At 44.4% G+C, this 23,076-nt stretch overlaps 1 protein-coding gene across 1 annotated transcript; it reads left to right on the top strand.

The window, feature by feature from the left end:
* Nucleotides 1-737: 737 nt before the first annotated feature.
* LOC132473192 (adhesion G protein-coupled receptor E1-like) lies at nt 738-22,552 on the top strand. The gene is made up of 23 exons (XM_060073212.1): nt 738-998; nt 3,804-3,842; nt 3,921-4,292; nt 4,433-4,570; nt 4,851-4,997; nt 5,450-5,572; nt 5,760-5,903; nt 8,194-8,340; nt 8,439-8,585; nt 8,768-8,805; nt 8,946-9,026; nt 9,441-9,470; nt 9,558-9,717; nt 9,903-10,016; nt 12,325-12,500; nt 15,507-15,710; nt 16,288-16,491; nt 17,145-17,386; nt 17,480-17,546; nt 17,888-17,979; nt 18,118-18,277; nt 18,510-18,575; nt 22,043-22,552. Exons 1-23 carry the CDS (start codon nt 968-970, stop codon nt 22,100-22,102), a joined length of 2,982 nt encoding a protein of 993 aa, XP_059929195.1. The 5' UTR covers nt 738-967; the 3' UTR covers nt 22,103-22,552.
* Nucleotides 22,553-23,076: the final 524 nt, after the last annotated feature.

Raw genomic sequence — 23,076 nt, 5'->3', positions numbered from 1 at the left:
CACCGTACCCTGCTGCGGCCCCCCTACGATGGGCCCTTCCGCGTCTTGGAGGGTGGGCCTAAGAACTTTGTTGTGGATATGGGGGGCAGGCCTGAGCGGGTGGCTATAGACCGGCTCAAGCCTGCTCATGTGGATGCTGGCGAACCGCTCCAGCTGGCTCAGCCCCCGCGGCGGGGGCGCCCGCCTGCGGCAGCCTCGACCCCTGATCCTGCGGCGGCCTCGACACCTGCTCCTGCCTCTTGCCCTTCTCCTGTTAAGCGCAGCCGTTCTGGCCGCCTGGTCCGCCCCCCTAGGCGTTGATTTTTCTAGGGACTGTTTTGTACTAGTGTATTCTGTTTAACGCTAGTGGGTGTCCGATGTTCTCTGTGTGTTACCTGTTCGGTCTGGACCTGTTGGTTTGGGTGAATTCTGGGGGGGCCTGAGTGGTGACCCACAATTGCTGTGTGAGACATTCACCAAGGGACTGTACCTTTAAGGTAAACAGTTCCGGTTTACTACCGTAGTGTTTCACGACAGTTCCGATTCTCTGCTGTTTCGATTTGAACTCATGTGCGAGTAACACTCGTTTGTTTGAAGTGGAGAGTAAAGCTGACTCAACCCATCTCCGTCTCTTGTCTCATCATTTACATAACTCCACAATATCAATCAAAAAAATGTCCTCTCCAGACATTTCAGTTTCACTATTTAGCAAAAAGTTTCATCAAAGGCAACTAACATTGAATTTGTTTTTTTTTCATACACAACATTACGAAAAGGTATTTAATTTGGATAACCTGCTGAGGATGCATACAGGAACTATTTTATGCAAACCTCATGCACGTTGATGCTAAGATGCTTGTGGTTTATTTGCATTGTTCTTTGCATTTGGCTAACCCTCCAATAAAACTTGGTGACTGAGAAAATTCCTAAAACGTGTGTCTTGTTGAGGAAGGGGTTGGTGTTCATTTAGAGAATAAGACAAGCCAGGATGATCTACTGGGCCCTGCTGTTACATCTCAGTAAGTCTTTCCTATACTGCACCTTTCAACTACACTGTAAGGAATTAAAAAGAATCATTGTATAGAAAGATTTAGGCCTGATGATTTATTTGGGGTATAGTTCAAGGTGTTATACTTAAATACATTATTTGTGAAATGTTGATACCCTTAGAATCTTTAAAATGATAATTGAACATTTACCTTAATCTCATGAACTTGCATTAATGTTCTATTCAGTAATACATGCATCAATCTACACATGCATGCCTGCCTGCATACATACAGTACATGCACACACATACATACACACACTAAAATACACTTGCATACATAATAATACTTCATATGATAGGGCTAATTAAGTGTTTGGTCACATTCTTCGTCCTTATTAGGGGTCCGAGCAGGGAACCTGCCTGAACTGCTTCATTCAGTTTGGGAATGTCAGTGGCTCAACAGGTTAATGCCGTGTGCTCGTGGTCCTGAGGTTGAGAGTTTGATTCCTGATTAGTGCATGCTGAACATGACAATCTGTATTACCTCTCAAATACGAATCACAATATTGAACAGCACCTGTAATTCTTCAGGCAATAATCATTCAGGCTCATTAGTGTCCAAGAATCGGACTGTTAAGACAATGTATGGCATTAAGGGGAACCGCTTCGTCATCCATTTTTCCTTCATAATTAACTCTGTCATATTTATATTTCTTCCGTTAGTGTTCTTGACTTCAAATGTTTAATTTCCCCAGAATTTCAAAGATTTTTCAGGAATATGCTTTAAAGAAAGCCCTTAATTCACTTGAGAAATGTGTGCTTGGAGTTTTCTAGATGTTGTGTGCTTATCAACAGGGCCGCTGACAGGTTTGGCTGGGCCCGGGACAAAATTCTCTCAATGGGCCCCCCCCCCCCCCCCCCAAAAAAAATACTCATTACTCAACAAACAATTTATTTGAACATTTTAACATTAACTTTGTGTGCAACTATTTAGGTGCGAAATGCCATGCGCCAGACTTTTGTGGTGGCAAAGTCATCAATGAGGTCATTGAAGTCCAGCTTCTTTGCAAGCTTGTGCTCTATGGAAAGCATTGCCAGCCCGTTGAGCCTCTCCTGTGACATCTTTGAGCGCAAGTAGTTTTTTATTAGCTTCAATTTGCTGAAGGCTCGCTCACCTCCAGCCACAGTCACACAGGCATGGACAGGAAGATCCTGAGCAAAATGCAGAGGTCCCCATAAATGCTCTGAAGCCCCATTTCGTATAATTTAACACAGAAAAGAATAGACTGATCAACTTGGCTAACTCTATCCCAAAGACTACAAAAGTTTAAAAATCTAAGTTTTTTTTTTTTGTTCCCAAAATTGTCAAACGCCGAAACACAACCACAGAATTCCCTTGTGCAGCTCCCAAACACATGACGTCGGGATGACAAGCCCATTTATTACGGATAAACCAAAAGGATTATTTACAACTTTAATTGGATAGGCTATGGATATGGACTGAGTGAAGTTATGGCTTTCAGAATCATACCACAATAAAACTCACGCTATTGTATTCACTTAGAGCTCATTAACTGCACATTTCATCCACCATTTTTCACTTGACCAAGGGGAATCATGTCAAGGGTACTTTTATTTATCGCCAGACCCGCGTTTATGTTCGCTGAACTTCCAGAGAATGTTTGGGGAACAAGGCGGAGCCCATTCATCTGGCGAGTTTCAAGTTAACGGCAATCAGAAACTATGTTACAGGCTACCCCAAAACGTCACGTTTATAACCCATTCGTTACATCCAACTCTATCTAAATGGCAATTTCACATGTCGCCATGCCACTGGCTTATTTTAAACCATGAGCCGCGTTACACTGGCTGTAATTCAGCTGACTGGGAATGATTCTCAAATCAATTCAGCCTGATTGGAGTGCGCAGCGCGTGCCTGCCTGAAACATTTGATTTGGACATGGGCCTATTTGCGGGGTAATGTGCATATTCTAAGATTCAATTAGATATAGGCGTATGAAACACAGTGTAATAAAGCCGTTGTGGTTATCAAATTATGCAATGACCCCTGTCTGCCTGATATTGATCTCCGTGTGACTTGCTCATGTGGTGCTGCGCTAATATGTTTGACACGCCGCCTGTGCCTGTGTTACTTGACGACGGGGCTGGAAAAAGTTGGCCGTGTCTTACCTGGCTGTGCTGCACAGCTGCCTTTACTGGTACCTCCAGCATCACCTGAGTCTTTTCTGAAATATTTATAAAGAGATCCCCTCAGGCTTTCGGCTTCTTCCTCTCTTTTTCGCCTTTCTTTTTTTTTCAGGGCTCCTGACTTGTGCATGTTGAATCAACTCGCGCACTGACCACTAATGGAATGATGTCGTCTTTTTTCTTCTCCAAAGACCAAACCATTTTGGCATAGGGGTGATAGGGGGTTATTGGCCGTTTTTTCAAGGGCAATGAAGGCAAACAATCTAGGAGTCATTAATTTAATGCAAATAAAGCACTTTTCTTCTCTAAATCAACACATTTTGAAGTATACATACAATAATTAATCCCAACTTCATGGGGGTCCAGTTATGGGCCCCCCCCCCAGTCCAGGGCCCGGGACAACGTACCCGTTTGTCCCCCCCTGTCGGCGGGCCTGCTTATCAATAGACATTTTGACCACGTGAATGAGGCTGCAGTTCAAGTTTATAAGTGAAACATCCTTCCTTAAATATGACAATTATATGTTATATTTATATGTCTTCCATTAGTGTGTTCTTGACTTTTAATTTTGCTCGGAACCCGTTAATCACTGCTTGCTGTTATATTTATTTTTATTTCTTCTCAGGTTTGCTTGTCATCCTCTCAAATGCTGCAGACCTCGACGGTAAGACTGTTCCATTGATTAATTTGAATGTGATTTTCATGAATGTGATCCATGTTGTTGACGCCATCACATCAATAGATCCTGGATCCTGCACCGGCTACACCAACCTGACGGATCCATGGCGCAACCGCGCCTTTACAAGAACTGATTGGCCCGGCTACCCCAAAAATGACTTCCTGTTAAGCAACAAGTGGTGGAGATTCACTGGGATTGGTGGAGATACAGCAATTGATGATTGTACCTATAATAGAGGTGGCTTCCAACACCCGTGGCAAGTGGTGGTGTCCTATCCAGACATTGAATCCCTGACACCAACAAAGGGAACTACCCGGACATGGGCTAATGGATGCGGAACACAAGGAATAACGATTGACTTTGTGTTGTGTCCGGGAGGCTTCTACGTCTTCAGACCACTTGCTGCTGGGGCAAGCGAATCCGGCTTTGCTACTTGTGAGAATGTGCTTTTTTAATATATTTCACCCCTTAACTATAAACACATAGGGCAAAACAAATGTTGAGTTTTGGGTGACTATGATAAGTGAGTGTTTGTATGTGTGTGTTTGTGTTGGTGTGTGTGTACTCTCATTCAGATCATTCTAAGTGTGGTCCAGACTCCTGCGGTCCCCTTGCTGAATGTACCAGTACCCCTGTAGGAGGCTGCATTTGTTTCTCTGGGTATGAAATCCCCCCTGAGCACCTTCCTGTTGATGGTTCCTATGGCTGTGTTGGTGAGCTCCATTGGTCTCTATTCAGTTTAGTTAAGTAAAAGTTAAGTTCATTTTTTTGGTGTTTTAGCTTAGCTTGTTTTAGCTTATTTTAAATTAGCTTGTTTAGCTTATCTTTTCTTAGTTTACTTGTTCACTGCAGGATGAGATCAGCATTTAATAATACTGATAAAAACAACGAATTTTTTTTTTTTTTTTCCTAATTAAAATTGTTAATAAAAATGATGAAGATGATTCTTATTGAGTTCGTAGTTGTGTTAACGGTGCCTGTTGAATTCCGCAGACATCGATGAGTGTGTGAGAAAACCTGATATCTGTGGTCCAGACTCCATATGCACCAACCTCAATGGAACGTACAACTGTACCTGTCTGCCAGGATTCAACGACACAAATCCAGCAGGGATACTAGGAACATCTCACTCCTGTGAAGGTATCCCTCCGAAACAGATTTAACAGCATTTCGGGTTCAGATATTCTTTCTTAAACAATCATTTATGATGTGAGTAGATCAAACATTTATACTGTCAGGCAAGGCTAATGTGCAGCTTGAACAATCATGCATGCACACACATGCACACGCACGCACGCACGCACGCACGCACGCACGCACGCACGCACGCACGCACGCACGCACGCACGCACACACACACACACACACACACACACACACACACACACACACACTTTATTTTATTCATTTGAAATACATAAAATAATTCAAATAAAAGGCACACATCCAGCTGCCTCAAACCAACAGATGTTTCTTCTCCCTGACTCAATCCGACAGACCAGTCAGAGATTTTCCGTTCCATCTCCTCTTGGCCTGTCCTCTGGTTTGCATGACGTTCACTCCCTAAAATGTCTCCTCGTCTCTCTTCACAGACATAAACGAGTGTCTCGAAATGGACTGCGGTGAGGGAGATTGTAATAACATCCCAGCAAGTTATGAGTGTGATTGCCATGTGGGGTATCAGCTTGTGCCTGCTGCTAGTCCACCATGTCAAGGTCTGTAGAAAACACTCCAAAACCAGCTCCATCCCCCAGGGGGACAATATCCCTTTGATATCAACACGGCCATCATGTTATCTGTGATGCACACCGTTGTATTACTTTTGTATTTCTGGAGTGATTTGGAGTTGAGTTCTGATGGTTAAGATGTGTTTCTTCCTTCCACTTATTGCCCCTTGATTAGATATTGACGAGTGTTTCAATTCCACCGTCTGCGGCCCTCGTTCCAACTGCACCAATATTCCTGGAAAACATATCTGCCAGTGTGAGCCGGGATACATAGCCACCGACCCGTCCACGGCCCCTGATGAGGACAACACCTGTGAAGGTATCTAGTCACGCCATCTGCTGAATGACCAGCGTCTTTGATCAGGGGAATGGGTGACTGAGAGACGTCGAGCTCCCAACAAGTCAATTGCACTTTAGCGTCCAAACAACATGAGCCACTGAGAGGTGAGAAGGTGAGCTTTACCATCGTCAGCAGAATGCTGATGGGTGAGGAACCAGGTGCTGGTGCAGAGCAAGCATCACTTCAGATTTATTACTATACCACAGTTAACAACCAAATATTAAGAATATTCAAAATAAAGCTAGCATGCGGTATAATAAGGAATATTCACTTTTCTTGGTTGTATCTCAATTTTCAGCGATTACATGGGGTCTGACTGATACCCTGAAAACATTCAAGTCGGTCGATTTCTTTGAAGCAAAGAAAAGAGAACTTTTCGTAGAAATTATAATCAAAAATGTAATATAAATATGGTAAACACATTGTGTAAACCTAGTATATATTTTTTTTTGCCAATTTAAAGGAATTAGTATGAATTTCCCTTGGACCTAGAGATGCCTCCCTCCCTCTCTCTCACTAAAAGGTGTAAAATACTTTGGATTCCACTGTAGCCACAAAGTCTGATACTGAGGCCACTCGACTGACTGCTCTGTAGATTCCTTTAGCTATCTCGTAGCCTTGCAGACGTATCCACTTCACCCGTAGTGTATTGCAAATTAACTTGGTCTCTCCCGCCATGGCTGACCAGCCCTGGCCAATCCAAAACTGTCCATGGTGGTCCCGCCCCCTCATCTTTGTTTCCTTTGTTGATACTGCCCACGATGTGAACATTTCCATGTAAGAATAATGTACACCCATTGTCTCACTGAATGTATGCTTGGTAAATCGCTGCCTGTATCTTCCCATGATCATGTTCATAAATCAAATCAAATATTTTGCAGTCAAGAAATATCCTTAAAAAAATAAATGATTCTTCATCACTGCTTGAGCCAATAGGCTTTGCACAGCATAGAAATTGAGTAGTTCTCTCCACACATACACAAACACGCATTGCTAATTTAATACTTTTAAAGATTTTGATACACATTTCACCTGCATCTGAGAGCTACTAGCACAATCAGTTATGACTAAATCAAAATGGTTCAAAATTCGCTTAAAGTTGATGTTGTGGCACATGTTTTCAAGGTGATGATGATACATTCAACAACCTTTATTTTCTCCACATTGGGACATCAATCCCTATTGCAACATAGTCAAAACAATAACAACAAGTCCACTGTTAAAAAAATACACTAAGAAGATTCAATTTAGACATGCAAAACAGAAGCACAGAGCTAATCTCACAGATTTACTTAATGTAAATTCAAGACACTAAGAAAAAGAAAGAGATACAACATTTGAAAACACAAGGTACGCTCAAAAAACGCTGCGGCCTGGAGCTAAATACACAAGCGTGTACTGGATAGAGGCTGCTGAGGCACTCAGGTAGTCAGCGAAACAGAGAGCTAGAGCAACCATTGACAATATGATGAAGACTCTACCAGGCCAGCAGGAGCCAATGTGGCCAAAGGTTGAATACTTATTCATCATGTTCATTGATCGGATCAAGATAACTCCGTTCTGGAATATGGTAAGAGTTAAAGGTGCAGGGTGTAGAATTGAGTGGTATCCAGCAGAAAGTTAATGCTTGCATTCGTGTGTAAAAACTAGGGTGAATGATCTTAATGTCTACATAGGGAGCGGGTTCACCCTGTTGCATCACAATGTTTCTCTGGTAGCCCAGAACAGACAAACGTCTCTCAAAAGACGTGTTTTTAATTATACCAACATAATTGCTATCTTATTTGTAAGATATGACCTATAATTAAACAGACTATATAACTCAATACAATTTATTAATCTATCAAGGGACCTCATTGCCTGACACTATCTTGTCCTGTACAATGACATCAGCTAGGAAGTAAAATGTAAAATGCATCTCCTCCTTCCAGCTTTCAAAAGGGAGGGGTGAGAGGGTAGAATCTGAAACCTCACTTCTAGATGGCACTAAATCCTTGGCACTGCTTCTTTAAAGATTGTGGGTTCAAATTTAAGTAAACTTTAAATGTTGGGGATGGAATGTTCAAGAACTTGTAGTAACACACCCCATGTAGAGATGTACTCTTTTGTCTATTTAATGTGATTATAAATCCTGTGGATTATGTTACCCAATACAGTGGGTGTACCCAAACCAGCCAATGATATACATTTTCAGAATCACCAAATATGAAAAAGTAAAGGATGGTTGTGGTAAAACAATTTATGTAAAACATGTTTTATCTTTGGACAGATGTTGATGAGTGTGTGGAAGACATCACCATCTGCGGCCCTGAGGCCGTCTGCAACAACACAATCGGGGCCCATTTCTGCACCTGTAACCACGGTTACCGCGTCGACCTCTCAGATATGATCGCCAGCTCTGAAAATCCATGCAATGGTGTGCGGTTGTTGTTTTTTGTGTCCAATAATGTTGTGCTTGCACTGCCCTGATTCAAAAGCAGATCAGGGTCGACCAACCTCCTGTCTTCTCTACAGACATCGATGAATGCAGTGAGACAGTGGATCTTTGTGGAACTAAAACCGTGTGTACCAACGCACCAGGGACCTTCGACTGCTCCTGCCCTGATGGCTACTTCCCCACCACTGGGGTCATTTGGGAACTGGATGTAACATTCTGCAAAAGTGAGCAGAAGCACATATAAAAAAAAGTGTAGATAGCAATGCCATTCTAAAGGAATGAAACCGACCTAAAGAGAGCGCGAGTTATCTTACATCGAAATTCAGGATTCTACCAAAGCCCTATGATGTTATGATTATTTATTGAAATTCTTAATATATTATTGTCTTAAACATTAACCTAATAGGTATTCCGGAACTTCTTGATGAGATTACACCTCCAGAGGCAAGTATGTTTTATTTTAAGCTTTTAAACAAATCTGAAATAAATAGTCTTGTAAAAGCATCTTTCCAAAGTTTGGAAATCAGCTATTCCTCAAAATGTAATGGAAAATATTTGATGGTGGATTTATATTGCTGTTTCAGGGACAAACAAAAGAAAGAGCTTTTCTTGGAAATGTTAACCAACAGCTGAAGGATAATGCAGGCGTCATTCTGCCAGAAGTGGTCAGTGAATGGATCAACAGTTCTCTCAAAAGACGGGCATCTTTTAAGAGACTCCAGCCTACATGGCTGTTCTTTAGGTAGCCGCGTTTTGGGTGACGGGATTCAGAAACCTAGAGTGGGATCCCATGTATTTCAACCAATCATGATGCAGAGTTAATATTTGAATTCAGAACCCATGCCTCGGTTCTGTTTCCCGGGCGATATATTTTGATGAACACCGCGTCTAGGAAATTCACTTAGAATTTGACAGACTTGTTGGCTGTAGAGTTGTAAAAGAAAAGTCTGCAAGCTACCCATCTGTCTTCACAGACTACTTAGTTCTCAGATAACCTGATTGAGGTTTGAAACAGGGTTACACAAAATAATCAGTATAATGACATTGGAAGTTTGTTGTCTTTGCTTTTTTTTTTTCAGACGGTGAAAAACTGCTTTTCTGCATCAATGGTACATTAAACTAATATGTCTGTTGAATCCATTAATTCCCTCAAGAAGTTGTCACCCAACACTAGCAACGCTTTCCTTCTGCCCCAGGAAGTGTCAGGTGCTAACTCTAAGCCGCCCGAGGCGGTGACCAGTGATGGTGACGCAGATACAGGCAGTGTGATGCTGGACATCTCAGAGGGTCTGGTTTCTTCCCTCGTAGAACCCAGCCAGAACGGAAACAACAAGACGCTCCAGACAGCAGTAGTAGGTAGGAAACATGCCACCAAGGCATTAGAACTAGTACCTAGCTCGTATGTTGTTGGAACTAGGTACTAAGAATTAGGCTCTATGAACTATTTCGTAGAGCCTCTTTCTGAGTTTATCATTCCTCATTCCTTGCTGGGTCACAATAAACTTGTTTCTTACCTTATGTCTCTGTAACTTTCCCTCTAGATTTGAGTATACAGACCTTCATTCCTGGAAGCAGCAATGGAGAGAGTAATGTCCTTTCGGTCAAGGGAATCAGCATGGAGGTCAACCTCGAGGCTCTGGCTCAGGACAACAATGGTGAGGAATAATGACCCCCTCATCTGGCTGGGTTGAAGAACTTAATGTGACCTTATTTACCTGGCGGCCATCTTTGGTTGTTTGGTTATAATTTATTTGAGGACCATGAAAGTTAATCAAAATGCATTCTAGTGGGGAAATAATATTTGTAACGAAAGTTACGGTGTTAAGTTGTCATGGTATCCAAATATTTTCTTTGAGTGGAACAATCATGAATGTACGATTTTGTGTGTTGAACATAAAATCACTTGACTTGAGAAACGTGAAACGTAAGTAGCTTTGTGGGTGGATCTCTGGGTGGGTGGATGTTGCTTTTATACCGGCGGATAAATGACTCTTGCCCCCGGCGCAAATCTAAAATGGGTTGGTCTGAATACCTGTAGGTCTGTTTTGGGCGTAACGTTCAACAAACCAATGACAGTTCCATCTCCCATCCCCTTCAAGAGCCAGCGCATTAGAACTTGACAAGTTGATATTTTGACAGTGCGCTTGCTGTCTCCGCTGAGACAGATGCATTACCACATGAATTTCAAACTTCAAATGGCTTAAGTAATGGCCAAATAATTGGCCTAATTCACACATAGCGTTTTCTTCTACAACTTCAGAACACTGAATCGTCGTGTAAATTTCGCCAAAGAGAACTTAATAGATGTATGATATGCGGTCCTGTGGCCGCAACTGTGGGTCTATTTAATGATGTGCGGCAAGACATTAACAAACCTCATTTCTTACCAGCATTGTATACATTATCGTTATCGACTTCTTTTAAATACTTACTCGTGGTAAAACTACGATTTCTCAGGGTCAAATACTTATCAATCCTAAAAAGATGTCTGTGTCAAGAAAACATGTGTTTTCTGTACAGTGTTGGCATTTGCATTGTTTTAAAAGTACAACTTCTTACCGCTGTGTCAGCTCTTCTTTCCCAAATAATTTAACCAACATTATACTATTACCTAAAACGAGATTTTTTTTTGGAAGGTTGGGTTCCCACCTACCTTGACCGAGTTTATTATTGTTATTATTATTATTATTATTATTATTATTATTATTATTATTATCATTATTATTATTATTATTATTATTATTATTATTATTTTAACGCATGGCATAGCCTATTACAGTGTTAATTATTGCAGCCACTGTGGATTATTTTTTTTCACAATCCACATCATCATCATAATATTCCACATGCAAGCTAATCGATTGCATTTTTGTGCTGTGTGTAGCCTACTGGGCCCAGTTTCCCGTAAATATATATATAGGCTGTAAATATGGGCTATTATGACACTGCTCTTCCCAATGCCGTGGAATGCTCCGTTAATTTGCATGGGCCCTTCACAACAACGTCAGCTTCTTCAGTTGCTAAGCGACGTCAACTTCTTTGGCTAACTATTTCTCTGCTGATCAACACTACGTATGGCAAGTTGGTAACAAATAAATTGTAAAAAAAAAAGCCGCTCATTATCGAAAATAAATAATAAATTATTGAAGCACCTCTGTTTCGAGTCGGTGTCCGGTTCGCCCTGTCTGGGCTTATTTTCCCGATAATGACCGGCGTTCTATTATCCCACTTAACGTCAATATAACTCTGCATGTGGAAGGGAAAATAGCTTTATTTGTAATTACAATATTATGCTGCTGTATTTTCCGAGACCCCCACAGATATTTGAGTTTACTGCTTTCTTGGGAGCCAGACCTCTCTCTATGGGAGCTAAGCTCCCACTGGCTCCCACCTAACTCGAACCCTGTCTATAGATCTTTCAACACTGCCGAGCCGGTTCGGTCGCAGCTTGGCACGCCCGGCGATTTCACCTTCTTATCTCAAGTTTCCTGTATAAAACCGAAGGAGTCAAATCCCTGGAGCACTCGTTAGCTACGAGCGTTTTCACGATGTTCGTTACCAACGATGCTTTCGGGAAATGGTGTGAAAACTGTACGATGCTCGTACGACGCACTTCACGATCCACTTAGGCTAACGATGCTTTCGGGAAACTGGGCCCTGGTGTGTAAGCTTTTTTTCATGGTACGTCAAAATAGCAGCCCCAACTGCGCTATCAGCTAGTGCACTTAGACCAGGTATTTGTCTGTCAGTTGTGGAATTGCTTTTCGATCAGCAAAACAGCACCATGTATCATTTAAAAAAATAATAACCATTCAATCAACTTTATAATGAGATAAAACTGAACCAAGAAAAAAATTATTTGCTTTGTATTCAAGAAGGATATCACAATTTTCCCTTTGACGATGCCTCAGTGAATGGGTCTACTCTCTTGGTTATCATAATGGAGAAAAACCCTTTTTGCAGGATCGGCAGCAGCTGCAGTCCTCACCCTCCATGGCATAGAGGGGATGCTCAGTCACCGCTTCTTCAAGACCGAGAACCAGACTGAGATGAACTCTGACATCATCACCGCCTTCCTACCCAAAACCAAGCACTCCAACTTCTCCCAACCCGTCAACTTCACCATCCAGCACAAGAAGGTGAACCGTTTGACACTCATCCATCCATACCTTCACTCATCCATCCATTCATACCTGAACTCATCCATCCATACCTTCACCCAGACATCCATACCTGCACCCATCCATCCATACCTGCACCCATCCATCAATACCTTCACCCTTCCATCCATACATTCATCCATACCTCCATCCATCCATCGATACCTCCACCCATCCATCTATACCCCCACCCATTGTCTGTCCATCATCCTTGAAGTGATTGTCTCATGTGTTCATTACTGTGTTAGGGCCAATGACTGCTATGGCTGTGAAAATAAATGGTCACTTTCTCTTGGTGCTGATGACCCTACAGGGTAACTTATATTGGTGCTGATGACCCTAAAGGATAACTTAGATTGGTGCTGATGACCCTAAAGGATAACTTATATTCATAGGCGTCGATTACGGGGGGGACGGGGGGGACATGTCCCCCCCACTATTTGAAATACGAATTTTGTCCCCACCACTTTTAAAAATGTGCAAACCAATTGCGACTGAAAAAATCCCCACATACTCAACCGAATTCGTCGAGTCTAAAATCATGCGATAGGCGCGCACGAAGACATCATTTATTAGATAGACCTACCTAATAAACCGTTGGAACACACACGACCGGAACCCATAGCAACGCCGGTAAACAAACCCAGACTCCCGAGAAGCCCAATCCCTATGAGCTCCCCGCGCTACGGCCATCCGGAGGCGCACAGAGCTTTTTGCCATGATGTTATATATACAATTATATTATATGATATACTATTATATATAGAGCTCCGAGAGTCGCAAACGGCAACAATCACTTTCTCCTCCATGCTGCAGTTCACCCCGGACTGCACTGCACTGAGTTTGACGGTTGAACGCTGATTGGCTGTTACGTTACACATGTCACTCAGTGGCCACGCTGTTGAACGCTGATTGGCTGTCATCACGCGAAATTCGTGTCAAAGTTCAAATATTTCAACTCGAGCGAATTTGTCACACCACAAATCCTCGTGAACGCGCTCGCCTGTGCACGGCGAAAGTGTGGCGCGACAAATCAAAACAAATCCCAAAAATTTGTCTATACGTTCACTTTGTATGGGATCTTGTTGCCCCGTCGCGTTTGGTGTGAACGCACTGGAGAAGTTTCAAGATAGACAGCCAAAATTGACATTTTTATTCAGAAAATAGCCGGTCCTTTTGCTTCCTGTAAAAAGCATGTTTGTGACACGATATGGATACATAATTTAGCCTGCATGTGGAGGGCCACATAAGGTAAGAAATTGGTTTACGTAAACTTTGCTGCTGGTTCTGTTTGCTCGTGATGACCTGGCCAAAGGTTACCCATGATCCTAAGCAATTGTGATCTGATTCTGGTTGGGGCTCCAGCTAGTATGCATTGTATAGATTGCAGCTAGTAGCAGCTACACACGGTGCGATTGCTATGCCAATGTGGTTATAGTTGTTTTGTCTGATTGAGATATGTGACGACTTGGAGCCTGGTAGGCCTATCCTGACATAAATATGTTCTCGCATAACCTGTGTGATTATCCTAAACTGTAGGGGATTTTATCTGCGGGCAATTTGCTAATGATGTTGCAATGAGTGAAGTCTACATTGGTCCTTCGCAAGTGTTTACTGGTGGTCAGGATTTGGCAGATGCAATTCTCCTCTGGGCGCTTGTTTTTTTTATTTTTTTTAATGCAGCATAACATATGCTACCAGCAGCCCTTGCTCGTCTTCAAAAGGCTGATGCTCAGTACCTCGTTTCATTTCGTACCCCCTTTACAGTCTGGCATTGTTTGTCTGGTAAACTTTGTTGATGTCAAGATAAGTGTTAAATTGCCAACACTGTTCTTTGTCCTGTGTGTATTAGTATTACATATCCCGAGCCAATACCATGGTGTTTCCAACGCAGTTTTGCAAAACAAGCCAAAACACAAACTGTGTTTTCAACTTATTGTTCGAATAGGATTTTCAACACCTGACTATACACTGTAGAGCATATTGTAATGCAGCGTTGAATGGATGAATAGCTTACATAAGGGTACCCAGCACTTTTCAAACCACACTCAAGCTAATGGTTATTGTCCCCACCACTTCTAAAAACAAACTGACGCCCTTGCTTATATTGGTGCTGAAGGCCCCAGAAGGGTAACTTATCTTGGTGCTGATGACCCTAGAGGGTCACTTATCTTGGTGCTTATCAGCAGTTTGGCCCAACATGGTCCAGGTGAGCCAGCACCAGTCTGGCTGTCCACCTGCTGTTCATGGACGCTGGAAGTGGGGGGGCTGGGGGGGCTGCAGCCCCCCCTGGTGGCGAGAGGCTGAATGTGAAATGCAAAAACCCCCGTGGAAATAAAATAAATACATAAATATATCAGACTATTATTATACTATTGTCATTTTATTGACATAACTCAAACAACATATTTGACTATAAATGTCACAAGCAGTATAAAAACCCTCACTGAACCCCCCCCCCCCCCCATCGGAACGTTTCTCAGCCCCCCAACTGTGAATTACTTCCAGCGTCCCTGCTGCTGTTGGTCTGTTTCTTTGTATAGACGGATGTTCTCACCTGCTGATGGTGTCTTTCTTTGTGTAGATCGCTGGTCTCACTTGTGTATGGTCTGTTTCTTTGTGTATACTGCTGGTTGAGCCACAATGTGTGAGAGTTGTTGCAGCCTTGAGATTTGCATTTTTCTGCTTCACCCTGAGGGCGTTTGCCATTTGGTGTTTGCTCATTTGTTGTTCTCTTAAAGAGGTGCACACTTTAGAAGAGTATTTTTGCTTAAGCAGAGACTGTGGGTCTATTTTCACAGGGTCTATTGGTTATTATTTTTGGCCTTGGCTACCTAAAAGCCATCCCTTCCTTTGTTTTGTTCCTTTATTTTATACAGTGAATGCTAAATAAATTATTTGATTTTGAACAGTTCCTGGTTTTATCAGTTTATATCAGTTTATTGACATATATCAACTGTTTTGTCGTTGGCTCTGCATCCTCAGAAAACGGAGGCTGGCCTGGTGACCTGTGTGTACTGGGAGGGCAAAGACCAGACGTCCGTGAAGGTGGAGGCCTCTGGGGGCAAGGAGGCGCAGGCAAGCCACTGGTCGGTAAAGGGCTGTTTGGTGGCATACTCCGATGAGAACTACACCATTTGCAGCTGTTCCCACCTCTCCACCTTCGCTCTCATCCTGCAGATCGGAGATGTAAGTACCAAGCAGCCCACCTTGAGGCGGGTCGACTGCTTGATGTGTCTTCTGTGTCCTCTGTGGACGCCGTCTTTTCCAGCTGACAGATGTGTATTCTCTTCAAGAGAGCCACAGGAGCAGGAAGGACAGGGGTCTATGCCTGCTTGTTTGATGCAGAAACTGCTCCAATGTTGTGACATATACCAATACAATACAGGTCGCTAATAAAACAATCGGTTTTACAGTAGAGATCTCAATCCCTGAAGTCAGAGAGAACATTTGTCAAAGTTCAGCCTGTAGGCCACACCTGCACAGATGAACCACATCCCTACTTCTGCCAACAACCCTCCCAGCCCTGCATCACTGGCAAGAGAGAGGGACTTCAGTCCACATCGATACACATTGGTAAAAATAGTGAATGAAAACAATCCAAACCAATCTCTCTTCAGCACTTAGATCCCTCCAGACCAAACGATCAGCAGACAGCTTGTTAGTGTTGTTTTCGGGCCAACTTAGAGGCGGTGACGATTTTATCGACCGATCCATTCCCGATATTTTCACCAGCTTCACGTTTTCTTGTCTTCTTCCTCAACAGCCTCCTCCAGAGGACCCCTTCCTGGAGTGGTTGAACAGAGTGTGTGTGATCATCGGCCTGTTCTTCTTCGCACTGGCCATTGTGACCTTCCTCCTGTGCAGCTGGAACGCCAAGATCAACAACACAGCCCGTCTGCACCTCTGCATCAGTCTCGCCTCCTCCCACTTCCTGATGCTCTGGATGGACCGATACGTTGACAATAAGGTGTTTGTTCACACAGTTGGGGAACAGATCCACCGCCTGGGAGGATATATGCTCTCCTCATGATACTATGAGGGAATTCTTAGTGTTGATTAGGAGGGAGGGCATTCTTAGTGTTGATTAGGAGGGAGGGCATTCTTAGTGTTGATTAGGAGGGAGGACATTCTTAGTGCTGAATGGGAGGGAGGGCATTCTTAGTGTTGAATGGGAGGGAGGGCATTCTTCGTGTTGAATGGGAGGGAGGGCAACCTTAGTATTGAATGAGAAGTGGCGAGGGTATTCTTAGTGTTGAATGGGAGGGAGGGCATTCTTAGAGTGTAAGGGGAGGGTGGGCAACCTTACCTTTTAAGGAACTGCCTTATTAGCGTTACTTTTTACAAGAGGCCTGACCAAAATGTTTCATTGACGCAAAAGCAAGCCAGGGTCCAGACTTGGTCGACCTCTTTTTCTGTTGACATTGAAATCTTTATTTTGTTACTTCTGTAACCAATTGCAACTGGCAAGGCCGTAGAAGGTTAGGTCATATAAGAAAAGGTCATAGGAAGGTAGGCCCTCGGATATGAGGGCATAGGACGGTAGGACATATAAGGATGTAGGGAGGATGTAGAGCATAGAGGAGGGTCGGTTAATTACCTTGAACCTTGTCGTCTCTGTAGGTGGCTTGTAAAGTCATGGCCGGCGTGCTCCACTTCCTGATTCTGGCCAGTTTCTCCTGGATGCTCCTGGAGGCCCTGCAGCTCTTCCTGCTGGTCCGGAGACTTTCCAAGGTCCAGGTCATCCAGAGGGACGGCCTCCCCACACCAGTGCTGTACCTGATTGGCTATGGCGCACCGTTTGTGATTCTTGGCGTGTCTGCTGCGGTATTCTCTGATGGATATGGTGCCACAGACTCACAAGTGTGAGTAGCACTGCCAGTGACCCACACCCATCTGACCATATGTACCTATATGTACATATATAACATGCACACACTCTTTTCTCATAACTGTAGGTGCTGGCTATCAACAGAACGCAGCTTCAACTGGGCTCTGACAGGGCCTGTGGTCGCTCTCCTTGGTGTGAGTACATTGGCTTTATTTGTATTTGTCTTTTTTGTTACACTGTGAGATGGGACATTAATCGACATGTAGCATTAGCAACCAGTGACTTTGTATTCTGTACTGCAGTTGCCAGCAAAGCATGTTTTTAGTTTACTTTCCTTGTTCCTTCAGTTGTCAGCTGAAGGTTTGCCCAACATTTTGAATAGATGTTGGCCAACGTTCTAAAGTGTGTGTTTGCTAGGGTGGTGTGCCAGCATGAGAGGTCCTCTGATTCTCTTTGCCCAATCCAGGATCCCCTAGAGATAATGCTGTAGGCTAACATATGGGCTCCTCTAAAATGTGCCTTTGTGTTGTTGAAGATGAACTTGGTGCTGTTCTGTGCCACCCTGGTGTGCCTGAGGCCCACACTGGCCAGCATGAAGAGTGACGTGTCGCAGTCCAAGGACACCAGGTTCAACCCCACTCTGTTCTCTCCATCTGTCTGTCATTACATTAATTGGAACTATTCCAGCCAACGAGGGTGCAGTAACGTGGTTGGTCCAGAGGGGGCGCCCTGTCCCTGATCCCCCTCTCTTCAACGTCTCTGCAGGTTGATCGTGTTCAAGATCCTGGCCCAGTCTGTCATCCTGGGCTGCACTTGGATCCTGGGCCTGTACCAGGCCAACCTCTTCTTCCAGGTGCTCTTCATCCTGCTCAACTCCCAGCAGGGCACCTTCCTCTTCATCGTGCACTGTCTGCTCAACAAGGAGGTGGGTCCAAATCAGGAACACTTGTTATGGTTCATCTTTATACAGGACAGTAAGAACAGGACAATGCTTATCCAAATAGTATATATATAATGGTGATATGATAAGCAGTTATAGTATTTTGAGTTTATACAAATATTGAAAATACACAATTGTTGACACACTTTAACACTCATTCGGTTAAGTCATTCGGTTAGTTCATTATTAATCCATGTTATGTTGTTATACCTCCAAGGTGAGGGGAGAGTACATCAAATGGCTGTCCTGCTCATTCGGGAAGTCAGGAAACGCTGGAGCAGCGGTGAGTGCGTAGACACTCAATTAAACGATAGTTGCGTATGTAATTACGGTTCTATGAATTCCGGATGACCGCCAGAGGCGGTGCTTTAGCACTGGATGTTCCATCTCGAGCATGCGCAGGTCGAGTAATTATACCAACAAAGTCACCTGTGACACCTGGTTGACCCGAGAAGTCTGAGTGACAGAGAACTCTGGCGGTCTTCCGGAATTCATAGAACCATAGTTACATAACGTAACTATTGTTCTATTTCATTCCTACTGCCCGCCAGAGGCAGTGCTTTAGCACTGGATGACTAATACCAAAAAGGTCACGAAGAGTGCTCACCAATTAAGGGCTTGAAGCAATCGACAATACATCTGTCGGCACAGGATGAGGAGCAGCGACATTTACCCTGTAGAATCAGGCAAACATACATTATGAGGACCATGTAGCCGCGGAGCAAAGGTCCTGAAGTGGAACCCCCTTCAAGGCAGCCCATGATGTAGCCATACTCCTGGTAGAGTGGCACCTAACGGCCAAGGGCACAGGGAGCCCCTGTGCTCTATATGCATTCAAGACCACATCCACAATCCAGTGGGAGAGTCTCTGTTTCGACAGGGCAGCCCCCTTCCTGCAGCCCCGTAACAGACAAAGAGGTTATCCGTCTTACGGAAGCTGGGTGTCGCTTCAACATATGCTCTATGCTTCCCAGTAGCTCAGGTGCTGCTGAGAAAAGCGTCCGACAACCGGCCCTTGAACTTCAGTACCTACCCCCCTTGCCCCTAGGGGCCCTGGGGGGGGGCGGCAGCTGGGCGCCGGACCTCTTGGCGCCTGAAATGCTGCCCGTGGCGCAGTGCTACAGCGCTGGTCAACCTGCGCTGAGAAGTGCTGTCCCCTCGATTGTCCACCTGAACGCGGTTGAGAGCTATTGGCACGGGGTACCGCAGAGATCCCCGGCCTAGAATGAAGCAGAGGTGCACGCCGTAAGCTAGCAAACTGCTGGCTAGCCTGGCCAACCTGTACACTTCGCTCCAGGTCCTGAAGAGCAGCTGGCCCGAACGTCTGGCCTGGGATCACTGGAAGAGAATGGAGGGTCCGTCGACACATCTCCGACAGGGGCGATTGCGCTAGCCAAACCTGGCGGCACGCCAACATAACAGTTGACATTAATCTGCCTAGCTCCCTAGTCATATACGCAAAAGTCTGCAGTGAAGCATTACTGAGGGTCTGTGCTGAATGATCAGCACCTGACCCCCGTATAGTTTGAGAAAGCGAATTCCCAAGACGTCCCACATGGGCAGCAATGTTGTAACTCCTTTTAAGGAGGTCATCTGTAATCTGGCACTTGGGCCGAGGGCAGCGCACATCGGCTCTCAGAGCCTCGTCTTGGGAGACAACCAGGGATGCAATAGCAGGCTCAATCGGAGCTAACCGGTCCAAGCCATAAGTATCAGCGTTGGCCGTAGTTGCTAGAACTCTGCTATCACTAGTGTAATGGGAGAGAGCCCTTGAGTCTGGCCAGCATCTATGTAGCTCTGCGATGTAGTGTGGGAAAAAGGCATTCACAGGGGCAGATGAAACAGGAGCTTCATCTAAACCCGGTCTTGCCAGGGCCATTCGCACGGCTGGTCTAACAGTGTCGCGGCCGGACACTGACCCTCTAGCCGAGCCGCCCAGAGACCCTTGAGAGAAAGCCTGAGAGACAAAGGACGCTACGTCGTTGACCCCTTGTTCTTCCTCCTCTGTAAAGAGACTACAGGACGCAGCTGTAGGCAGCATGTCATCCACTGGATAAGTAGGTTGCGCTGCTGGTACACCCTGAGCTGGCTGGAGGTTCTGTAGGAGGGTTTTAATCTGATCAACCTCATCCGAAAGTGTATCCACTTGGTTTGCCAAGTTGACGACCTTACGGGACTTCCCGGGGGGTACCCCAGCTGCCGAGGCACGGCGCCTGGTGCTACTAGGACCAAGACCCGAAGGGGGCAACCCTGGTCCGCCCTCCACCTCAGCCAACCTAGCTAGCCTCAGTGTATGAGGCATGAAACTACAGTTCATGCATGGGTTATCTGACACTGCTTCCCTCATGTTTTACCCCCGAGACATGTAGGGCAATGGTCATGGCCATCCTCCGCCTGCAGGGAGGCCATGAAGGTGACACATTATGGCTAAACATGTCAGCAAAAATGAATTGCAAGTAAATTAATTAGTATGCTAGGCAGTCGAGCTTTAGGCGAGAGCACCCGAGCAACGACGCGACACCCCGACAATAACACGGTGACGGCGAGCCTTGGAACCCAAGCAGCCAACTGGAGAGCAATTTAACGCAGGCTAGGCAATCAAGCTATAGGCGAGAGCACCCAAGCAACGACGAGACACCCAGACAATAACACGGTGACAGCGAGCCTTGGAACCCAAGCAGCCAACTGGAGAGCAATTTAACGCAGGCTAGGCAATCAAGCTATAGGCGAGAGCACCCGAGCAACAACGCGACACCCCGACAATAACAGTGACGGCGATCCTTAGATATCCAAGCAGCCCACCGGAGAGCAATTAGTGCAGGCTAGGCAATCAGGCCTCAGGCGAGAGCACCCGAGCAACTATGCGCCCGAAAATCAGTGGGCTAGGAAAATACAGTGACGGTGACTTTTGAAACCCCAAGCCACTCACTGGCGATCAAATCAAAGAACGCAACCGGCTAAATAAATACAGCTACGGCGGCTTGGACCCCAAGCCCAGCACTGGCGAGCATACAAATGAGCAACCGGACTTAGGCGAAAGCGCACGAGAAACGGTGCGAGACCGAAAGAATAACACAGCGACTGAAAACCACCCGCCGACTAATGCTCTAAGCAAAATAAAGCAAAGGTGGAAAGTTGAATTCAGTTGCCGCGCTAGCCGACGGCTACGCGTAGCCTACACACTTTACTCACCCCTGGCCGCAGCCGAAATCGAACAAATTGCAAGTCGCAGCCTTTGGTGGATGAAGTCAAATTGAGGCACCAACCCGTCCGTGGGTTACAAGGCTACTTGCGACAAGCTGATATGGTATCTTACAACAAACAATGTTTGTGTGTCCTGCTAGTCCGCTACAGATAGAAGGAACAGATCCTCGGGTGACTTCCTGAATATATAGACATTCTCGGGTCACCCAGGTGTCACAGGTGACTTTGTTGGTATAATTACTCGACCTGCGCATGCGCGAGATGGAACATCCAGTGCTAAAGCACTGCCTCTGGCGGTCAGTAGAAATGAAATAGAAGAAACATTTAGACATTTCAAATTAAGGAAATATACCAAATATCCTTCAAAATCTTTTGTTTGCAATGATTATTGTACCTATTTTATATCTTGAGCAAAACGTTCAACCATCAACACATAGTAGGTTATGTTATGACGAAGATAACGGAACATTGATTTTTTTTTTTACAATTTATATTGTTACAATTGTGCTGTGATAATCCAACCAACATCCTGATTCCCCGTTTCAGAAAGACTTTCATTCCGGTTCAGACAACATGGACGCCACTGAGGAGCAAGAAAATAAGTGATGTCCAGAAGAGGAGAACTAAGAGGAAAGCAATGGATGTAAACAATTATGACTTAAAGGCACCCAGTGCAACTTTATGTAAACATTCAATGAAAAATAAACATTCAATTTCTAGTCTTTTTTACACGTAGTAAGTTTCAATACCTCCATACCATTACATATCGACATTCAAGGAGCAAAGATGGGACGTCGTTGTGTGGTGAGAACTGATAGAAAATCGTAAACAACAACAATCGCCGGTGGGGAGAAGCCATTTTTCCATTGACTGGAAGCCTGCTTTATTTATTGTAGGTTACAATAGATAAAGAAAATGGCGGCATTGTTGTTGTTATCGATTTTGTATCAGTTCTCACCACACAACGACGTCTCATCTTTGCTGCTTAAATGTCGGTATGTAATGGTATGGAGTTATTGAAACTTACTACGTGTAAAAAAGACTATAAATTGAATGTTTATTTTTAAGCCTCGAAAGTTGCACTGGGTGCCTTTAAAGTCTCCATAAAACATGTAAAACACTAGGAAAAAACGGTTACTTGTCTCTTTTGTATGTCTTTTTCTCATAGCAATGAATTACATTTCTTGTAACACCAGTTTTCTTATCATAAATAATTAATGAGTAAAGACAACAAAATCGTTTGACTGTTGAGTTTTGAATAATTGACCAAGACGTTCACCAATTTTACATCAACTCAGGGAGATCCCACATGGATCGATCACCTTCACAGCCTGTTCTGGAGGAACAGCCTTAGAGATGTCAGAGAACATGATGCTAGCAGGGATCATGTAGTCCAGTCAATCAGAGTCAGCGCTGCATGGGAATTCAATTTTATAAATTACATTTCATTAGTAAAGCCCTTAATCCCAGGTACAGTCGCAAATGGCTTAACAGGCCGTATATCTATAGGACACCCCCCTGACCCTAGCCTCCCAAAGGGCAAGAAAAAACTCTCTTAATCAGAGAGGAAGAAATCTTGA

The sequence above is a fragment of the Gadus macrocephalus genome, chromosome 2 (assembly GCF_031168955.1).
Source record: "Gadus macrocephalus chromosome 2, ASM3116895v1".
In the NCBI taxonomy this organism is placed as follows: Eukaryota; Metazoa; Chordata; class Actinopteri; order Gadiformes; family Gadidae; genus Gadus; species Gadus macrocephalus.
Note: the sequence above shows the minus strand (reverse complement) of the source record. Positions and strands in the feature narration are given on the sequence as shown.

Bases quoted from the DNA above. Each gene is read 5' to 3' on its own strand.
- LOC132473192 (XM_060073212.1), top strand. From the start codon at position 968: ATGATCTACTGGGCCCTGCTGTTACATCTCA. The intron at 4,571-4,850 runs GTGAGCTCCATT...TGAATTCCGCAG, and splicing joins TGGTTCCTATGGCTGTGTTG to ACATCGATGAGTGTGTGAGA. The intron at 18,576-22,042 runs GTGAGTGCGTAG...TCCCCGTTTCAG, and splicing joins CAGGAAACGCTGGAGCAGCG to AAAGACTTTCATTCCGGTTC.